The sequence below is a fragment of the Vanellus vanellus genome (genome assembly GCF_965231255.1).
Source record: "Vanellus vanellus genome assembly, chromosome: 10".
Classification (NCBI taxonomy): Eukaryota; Metazoa; Chordata; class Aves; order Charadriiformes; family Charadriidae; genus Vanellus; species Vanellus vanellus.
Genome location: NC_138915.1, coordinates 7838662 through 7848104, shown reverse-complemented (window position 1 = coordinate 7848104; position 9443 = coordinate 7838662). Strand labels below are relative to the sequence as shown.

The following is a 9443-nucleotide window of genomic DNA, read 5'->3' as shown; positions in this document are numbered from 1 at the left end:
TTTTTCCTCTCTTTTAAACAAAATGTATTGTAAAAATTCAAAGAAAAATATCCCTCCAAATGTCTGTTTTTTCTACATCTATTCCTCTAACTTGTAATACCAACATGATGAAGTTTAATAGTCTCATGTCTACACTGATCAGAATTAACTGTCATCTACATACTACATCATACTACATCATACTACAGCTCCTAGTTTGAATAATTCTAAAGTTTTTGAGATTTATCTAGTATTCTGAATAGGGTCAAAATCCAGACGTGCTTTATTACCAAACACAAATCTCAGTCATCAGATCAATGAAATAATGAGTTTTGCAAGTTACACAGCAGGTGGAAGTATATATATATATGCAAAAGCCAGCGTATACCATGAAAGGACAGATCAAGGTCCAAATGCTCATCAATAAAACAAGGAGCTTCCCAAATCAGACAGCAGGTGGAACCAAACACCCTACCTAGCAAGAGCCAACATGTTTAAACACCTTAATACTGAGAGGGCTTGAGCGTATCCCAAAAGGCAAAACTCTGTATCAGTAGCCCCAGTAGCCCACTCAGTTAAAATTTTCATAACAGTGAAAATTAGAAAGTAACTGAAATGCACTGCTTTCGATGTTATTTAACTAAATGTCCTAACGATAAATTCAGTAAAAGCGGCCTTCAGCCACCTGCCAAGCTACAACAGAAGATCAAGGTTAGTACACTGCATTTCTTCTCCCCATGCACCCTGAGTGATATTACTCACCAGTGCAGAGGGAACGATGATACTCTGCCTGGGCATTGGTTTGAATTCTTTTTGAAGGATGGTGAGGACGCAATTTGCAGAGACAACTACTCAGACCAAAAACGTCACTTGTGTTTTCTCACACCAAGGCGCAGAGGACACCAGTAGTACTTTGCTGTATTTAGGCCTCCAGTTGCTCCATGGGAACACCATATCGAGCAGATACATCAAGTTAATACTTCCTTCATCTCAAGTTTTACTTCACCAAAACTTCCTTTGAGAAGAAGCCTGACTGAAGAAGTCAACAACCAGACACTTTTCTTCTTCATGTTACAATAGTGCCTTGTCATTGCTGCATTTTTGAGGGGCCAGGAGCTATTACCAGAAGGGGGAAAACCTACAAGTCTGGTAATTTCCTCCCTTTTCTCCTACTTTGAGTGCGGCACGATGGCTAGTAAGCACTCCAGTATAGCCCTGTCAGGAAAGTGAAGATGTGCCCTAGCACAGGAGGAGCGAGCGCAGCGAAGGGACGGGCTGGCTCCCACAGGCAGCTTTGACGCGGGTGTAACACAACTCCGAGGTTATTTTTGCCCAAATCTCCATGAAACAGTGCGCCACAGAGCCGCCACCGCCGCCGCCGCCGCGGCCTGACCCCCACCTGCTGCCGCCTCGGCGGGGAATAGCGGCCGGCGGCGCCCTCCGCGGAGCCGCCCTCGCCTCAGCTGCGCGACGCCCCTCGCCGGGCCGGGGGCTCTCCGGGCGGCCTTCGCCATCACCGGGCTCACACCACCACCTGCTGTCCAAGACGGGTTAAGAACCGACCGACGCCGAAGCTCCCCTCAGCCTGAGGGCGGCAGCCGCGCCCGCGCCTCAGCGTCTTCCCGCCCTCGGCCCCGCCCTTCCTCCCCACACGGCCGGGCCGCCCGCGGGCCGCCGGCTCCTCCTTCTCCGCCCCTTCGCCGGCCGCATCGCGCCCCACAGCCCGCCGTGCCGGAGCGCAGCTGAGCCCGATGGCCCGCGAGGAGGTGGCGGCGGCGGCCGGTGAGGAGGTGGCGGCGGCGGCCGAGGGGGGCGGCCTGCTGCTGGAGATCGTGGGCTCCCCGCTCAACCTGAGTCTGCTGGGCCTGTGCCTCTTCCTGCTCTACCAGATCCTGCGGGGCGAGCGGCCCGCGGCGCCGGCGGGCGAGGCGGACCCGCCGCCGCTGCCCAAGATGAAGCGCCGCGACTTCACGCTGGCGGAGCTGCGGCCTTACGACGGGGTGCGCGACCCCCGCATCCTCATGGCTATCAACGGCAAAGTCTTCGACGTGACCCGTGCCAGAAAGTTCTACGGGCCCGGTGAGGGCCGGGGCGGTCGGGGGCCGGCGGGCCCCATCTGGCGACCCCCGGCTCCTTGGCCGGAGGGATGGCGGGGGCCTGGGCGGCTTGGCCGGGGGGGTCGGTGGCGGCGGGGGGATTCGCTCCCTGCGGCGCGGCGGTCAGCGGTGCGCCTCGTTAGTGCCTAACCCGTGGGGTAAGCGTTCGGCTCAGCTGCCCGCGCCCTCTCGGCCCCGCTCAGGCTCCGGAGGTTTGGAAAGGTTTCGGCTTTCCTTGGAGCCGGGAAGGGTGTGCAGAGCTCGGGCCGTGAGGTCCGCGGCGCTGGGAGCCCTGCCCGCCCGGGAGAGGCGGCGGGCAGGGTTACCGCTGCTGCCCGGGCTCCGGGGTCGGGCCTCCGTGTTGTAAACAGTCCGGCTTTGCCAGCCGACGTTGCTTCATTATTCTCTTTATTTTCCCAGGGCAGGTTACACAGACCGCAAGTACCGTAAGGGATTGTGCCGCTCTCGGGTTGGGCGGCTTCGTTGGCCTCGGGTGCCTTTGCCTGATGCTGGGCAGCAGAAGCTAAATGTTCTCTCAGCTGTTTACATTCCATTCCCAACTTTCAGTGGACATCAGTCTATTGCATAACATTTATACTAAATACTTAGCAATTTAGATTAAATGAACTTCCTATCCAAAGATTGAATAAGCTGCGCGGAGGCTTACAGAGCAGCTATCAATGAGGTGGGTGGGAGCATGTGGACCCAGGTGTAAGAGTTTAATCACCTCCACTAGGGCATGGGGTTTTATTTTTAACAAAGGCCTCCTGTTAAAAAGCCTCACTGAGGCTTGCTAATTTGTACCAGGATCTGTCTGGCATAACCACTCTTGAGCCATCCAGACCGCTGGTGGCTGCGGTAGTGAGCTGCCAGTGCTACTCAGACAAGGAGAATAGTGCAGGAGAGGTATTTGGAAGCATGATGAGATTATTACTTTTGGTCCAAACGTAGACTGGAGACTGTCGCTGAATGATGCTGGACTGTAACTTTGCATTGTGCAGCAGTCAAGATAAGTGCAGCTGAGTTAGATGTGCGGTTTTGTGTTTGTGCAACTGAAAACCACTTGACTTAGGGACCATGCTTTGGGTGCTACCTTCCTTCACAACAGTAAAAGCTCCCCGCTGTGTCTAATTTGGTAATGGCTGAATGGTTTGTTAAAGTGTCTGGCTACTTTGGTTTTCATTTTAATGGAAAAGTAAGATTCTTCTGATGAATTTAGGAAAAAGCTTAGTCTGGGAGGTGTGGAAGATGGCATGCTCTCTACAGTAACCAGAGGTCACATTGAACTTCTTTAAGCTCCCTTAAGAAGAACTTTCAGTGTCTAGTTGCAACATGAGATACCTCAATTTTCGGCTTGTCATGCAAGCTAGTTAATCGTTAATGAAGTTTAGCAAGAGTCTGTCTTGATAAGGTATCTCTGATCTACTGTGAGCTGCATGTTTTGAGCATTTGAGTTCATCTTGCATTTTGAAAGTTTTAATAGATGTTTCTTCCAAGTTGGTAATTCTAGTATCTCCACCACATTTTCTGTCAAGTCATCCTTTCAGCTCTTTAAGTAAGAAGCATCTCTTAGAAAACTTCCATTTCTCCTCAGTCTTATAAATCCTCCTTCTGTTTCTGAGGATGTGCTTCCCAGTTTGTACACTTATTCTTACCCCATTTATGTGTTCCGTGCACCTTCATGTGATTCATTGTCCTGATGTTTCAGCAAACTCAGTATCTCTTTTCATGGTTTTGTTTCTTGTCCTCTTCCTCCATTTTCTTTTTATTAGCAAGTAGAATAAAACTTTAAAACATTTCAGAAGTTTGAGTCACCTCTGGCCCACAGGTCAGAGGAGGAACTCGTCATCTGTTTCGGGGCTCTCATCCATGAAGATCATACAGCATCCATTAGCTCTGTAATAATGCTGCTTATGTTTTTATTTTAAAGAGGGCCCATATGGGATTTTTGCTGGAAGAGATGCATCCCGAGGTCTCGCCACTTTCTGCCTGGATAAGGAGGCTCTGAGGGATGACTATGATGATCTCTCTGATCTCAACGCTACACAGCAAGAGACCTTGAGGGACTGGGAGTCACAATTCACTTGTAAGCAATTTTAAACCTATTTACAAAGAAGTAGCTAACTAGCATATAATAAAGGAAGCAATGGTTGAAAGGTTCTTACCAGCTGGAAGCGTCAGTCTGGAAACTTACTTTGAATTAATACCTCAGTTTACTAGAATTACTGCTACTCAAAAGAATTAAGAGAAATGTCACGCTTTCCTTATGCATTCCCCCTCCCTCTGCTCCTTACAGAATCAAACGAGAGATGTCATAGGATAAGATCTATAAGACCACCCAAAAAGTTGACAGGAATTGGAAATGAAGAGCACATTTTTGATAAGTTAAGATGCCACGTATAGAGATGATTAGATTTTAATGCTCTGAAAAATGAAGCCTAAGTCCCATTCAGCTTCTTAGAAATAGAAGTAACATTTGAATTACTGCTTCCTGGGTTTTTTGAGTTTTGAAGACTGTTTAAACTAGACCTTTTCCCCTTGGAGCTTTTCCCCTTGTTTTTAAATCTAGTGTTCGGTATTAAGTGTTTACTATCACTAGCTAGAATGGAGCTTTCCTTCACATAATGTCATTAGAACATCTCAGTCCTGACCTGATGTGCCCCTACTATATTGGCGCTCTTCCTGTCTTAATCAAGACTGTTAATCATGCCACACTGAATGGTTGTTTTATGATGCTAACAAGTGTGTCACAAAAAACAGAACTATGTTACCAAATATCTGACCTAAACTAGTGTTTAAATCTACCTTTTTCAAGAATTGGGCATCAGGACTGACAGCAAACTGCACTCTTTTGATTATGATGTTTCTAGTAAACTTGGCAATTAGTTGCTTCAAATTCTTATTAATTATAACAACAACGCTAGTCCGAAATACCTGTAGTCAGAAGCATCTTTTGCATTGTTGAAGTTGACAGATGGGCAAGATAGCATAGCTTTCAGTTCTTACACGTATATCTTGGCATTTTACATGTTCAAAAAGAGATATAAAATAAGGCAGAGGCTTAGCTGCCTAATCGGATAACAGATCCATCTTTATCTTTGGGAGAAAGGATCTCTCTTCTGTCCTATTACATATTTTCAACATATATTACAAAAAATAAAAACCCTTGAAAGTTGTGTACATGTGTGCACATATGGATGTGCATGCCTTTATAATGATTAATGTAAATGTTCTAACAGCCCATTGATTGAAAACCTAGCTTTGATGTTGGCAAGAGAAATAATCTAATCCAGGATTCTGCATCTTTAGCTGGATGAGTCCCTCTGTTTATATGTGTCTTTACATTCGTTCATCTTTTGGCTTAGGCAATAGAAGGAGAACTATAGTTACATTCATTTTGTGTTTTTCTTACGCTTACTACAACATTAGTAGTAGTTCAGGTAGTTGATTTCAGCTTTTGTCCTTCCCCCTAGTGCTTGGAACACATTGCTGAGAGCTGTTTTATTATAATATAGGCATCTTGTTAATTCAAGAAACAGACAAAGGAGTTAAAAAAGGTACATCTTCAGGGCGGAATAATGACTTGGATTCTTTTCTTTTTCCCAGTTAAGTATCACCATGTTGGTAAGCTGCTGAAGGAAGGGGAGGAACCCACTGTATACTCTGATGAAGAAGAAAAAGATGCCCAGGATGCAAAGAAAGACTAGAGAGTGCAGTGAGGAACAAAATGTTTTTGAATCATAAAGGATCATTTGTGACATTCTACTTCTGTTTTACAAGTTGCAACAGCAGCAATGCTTGTAAAAGGTCCAGAGTTACAGTGAATTGTTTCTTTTCAAAGGTTTCCTTTTCAAATTCAGTGATAAACTACTAAAGGTCTAAGATCTGTCTTCCTTTAAACCTGCATAATCTGAAGTATGCACAGAAAATGTCTGTGCTAAAGTAAACTGCAGTTTTAGCAATAAAGGACTATTAATGTTTTTCTTTGATCACCATTTAGTGCAGAGTAGGTTGAAATCCAATTTTTCATTAACAACCTAGCACTGTGGACACAAGCACAAGAGTAACTTAGCATATGCAACACAAATTCCACTAAATCTTGTTTTGTGTTAGCTTCTGCAGGATCTGGGCCTTGGGTTGTAATCCCTTTAGAAAAGGGACTATATTTTATTTGTCGGTGAAGCATCATACTCATTTGTGGTGCAATGTAATCCAACATTATGTAAGATAATTTGGCTTTTAAGGAGTTACATAATGGCTACACTAACTGCTTTAAGAAAATATAAGAATTTTTGAGGGGTTAAATCACTTTTAGATACTTACAAAATTAATAAGGACTGATGAATACTTGATGTATTCAGTCATGCATAATTATGCATGAATTAATATTCTTTGTTTACTTTTAAAGCACGTCTAAAGTGTTACAAAGGTTTAGATATCAAGTGTAACTAGGCATCCCTAAAAAAACAGGTGCACCATGAAGTGTGATTCGACTGGACTACTATTAATTCACTTTTCCTCTTAGTAAAACTCTTCTGTGAATTTTAATGAAATTATATTAAATAGGGAAGATCAGCTGCTATTGATTCTTAGGCCTAAACCAGACTTGCTGGTATGGCATGATTAACAAATGCTCTTGTACATGCAGCTTTAACTAGCAGAAAAATGTTACTGGTTGATGTAACTTATACAGGTTTCCTGTACAAAATAAAATAACATGGTATAAGCTGTTTCTGTGTTGAGGCCTTTGTTGCTTTGGAACGTTGCCATGAAAAGAAACGGCACAAACTCATGCATAACCAGCAATGCTATACCTGGGGGACCTGACCTTTGAACTGTTTTTTACTTATTTGCTCTCTTAGCTCACATCTATGCTTAATTACTGGGTTGTTCCAAGTATGTAACCTAGTCTCCTACCAGAGGGGGCTGGGTAAATGGATTTGACCAAGGAAAAATGTAAATGTGCCCCTTCATCATCCAAAATACTTCTGCAAAACTTTCTCAGAAATTCCAAGGAGATAATTAATGATTTTATGATTACTCATAAACATGTTTCTGGTCCAGGTGATTCTGCTTGGTATACCTGTCTGGTATAGTTTCTTGTATTTAGTTTCTCTGGTGCAGCTGTTCAGCCAAGTTGTTTCAATTTGGCAACATGACTGAAATGATGAACCGAGTCCTGAGTGGGAAGGTGTAAACTAGGCAAAACTGATCGGAAGTCGGAGTGTGTTGCACAACAGCAGCTTTCATAAACAAGTTGACACAACCTGTTAAAGTGCCTGAGACCATCTGTAGTGAGAACGAATTACTTTCCCCGAGTCCTAACACTGTCATGGTGTTTTCTGTTGGTTACACTGGGCCTTCAAAGGAAGAGTGCGGTGGTTTGAACTTTGAGTTTGTGTAAAGTGGTACTGTATGAACTACCTAATCAAGGTCTAGAGACACATGTAAATCCTGTCATGACCTTTGTGTTGCTATTTTATTTTTAGAGACCTTTATACTATTTGCAAACTACTACTAATGGTTTACCTCAAATCAGAAGTGTGCTTTTTTATTTGTTTAAGGCAGAAAATAAAATACTCTTGCATAATGGTGGTTTGGTTTTATTTACTGCAACTAAATGTGATACTTAAGCCTCCCCCAATGTTTCAAGTTTTATGTTGTCTTTGTCCAATGCTTTACATTATCTAGTGCAAAGATTGAGTATAATATGTCCTAGCTGAATGCCTGTCAATATGATTCTGTAGTATAACTTTAAGACAATATTAAATCTAGAACATGTTCATGTTGTATAATATGCTTTGCTGTTGCAAAAACATAGGCATAAAAAGGCCTGAGTAATGGTGAACTGAGCAAAAGCTGGAGCATTGGAAGGCTGTTGTGTAGTGGAACTGGGCTAGGCTGTATCCTACCCTGTGGTGGCCCAGCCATCTCACTTTTCAGTTAGTCCATAACATATCCTGAGGAACTAACACTAGTTTAAGTATTAATCAATATGTCACAACATCATGCATTACAAAGAATAACAAATAAAAACTACCCAGAAAACTGGCAGCAACACAAGGCAAAACTTAATGTTAGGCATCTGTGCCTCTTGGGAAGGAAGTATTATGCTTTGGTATGGCTACTTTTTCAGAGATAACAAAGAGAATTTATTGTGAAAAGGGAAGCAGCGAGTCACAAAAGCAGTGGTTTCATGAAGCAGCAGGCATGGATTTTATTTTCTTTTAAAGCACTGGAGAAAATGGATGAGTTTCAGCTTCTTTTTTACTCTGTTCATTGCAACTTGATCCCTTCCTTCGACAGTGACCGGCTGCAATGACTAAGCAAAAAGAACCATGGCAGGTAGTTTAACAGATTGTACATTAACCAAGTAGGACACGATGACCAACTAAGAGCAGAGACTGTCAACAATCTCCCCCATCTCAAGTGTCCAAACACCTGTTACTTGTGTGTGTCAAAAGGCATATGTGAGGAGCTCTAGGACAAATCAAAACAATCGAGTAGCATCTCGCTTCCAACTAGTTCTGGCATGCTGTCAGCTGCTTTGTACAACTCAGATATTCTTTTGTCTGGAGTCTACCTGCTCTTAATCACCTTTATTACCTCTTACTTCATGCTCTTTCAGCGAAACAAAAAAAAAGTTCAGTAACGAATGCTCATGTGGAGAGTTATGCAAGGGGTTTTACAAAAGGTGAGGCGTTTCTATGCATCACCTGGAATCTCCAGATTAAGAAGAAAGGGATTTATATTGTAATTGCTGTATTCTTGTATTTCAAGCAGATGGACTGATATAATAATGGGCATAGTGTGTTTCTGCTTTAAAAACAGCCTGTAGGATTTTGACTTCAGCATTCAGCACAAGGTACAAGCAACTGGCCACCGATTTCTGATAACAAGCTTCATTCAGACAGCTCCCCTGAGAAGACTTCTGTTCACACTAGCTCTATTAGGAGGCATTTTCATTAGTTTTGTACAGAAAGTCAGATTTGATTGCAAATCTGCAGTCTCAGGGCCCTACTTCATACATGTCAGAGTAAACAGTGTTTCCATTAAAAAAATAAACCTCTTGAAACACCAGCTGAGTACAACAGCACATGCCAGGCTCAAACTGAAAGGTGTGAAATTATGCCAGCAATGTTACATGTTTCCATTGCCAAACTATGTAAATCCTGCTTTTAATGCATCTGTTCACCTATTTAATGTTCTGATTGTCTAAACATTCTGTAACTTCCATACTTGAGAAGTGACATTTATTCCTGTAACTGTTGAAATTTAATCAACAAAGCTATTTGAAAAGTTCCAAAGCAAACTATTTTTAAAGATTAGCCTTCAGGATAATAAAATTATCCCAAACAGTCCAGTGTG

The 9443-nt window shown here is 43.2% G+C and overlaps 1 protein-coding gene across 1 annotated transcript; it reads left to right on the top strand.

Moving 5' to 3' along the window:
* Window positions 1-1651: 1651 nt before the first annotated feature.
* Window positions 1652-6801, top strand: PGRMC1 (progesterone receptor membrane component 1). Its single transcript, XM_082488346.1, has 3 exons — window positions 1652-2058; window positions 4006-4161; window positions 5682-6801. The coding sequence occupies exons 1-3, from the start codon at window positions 1731-1733 to the stop codon at window positions 5780-5782; spliced, it is 585 nt and encodes a 194-aa protein (XP_082344472.1). The 5' UTR covers window positions 1652-1730; the 3' UTR covers window positions 5783-6801.
* The last annotated feature ends 2642 nt before the right edge of the window (window positions 6802-9443 follow it).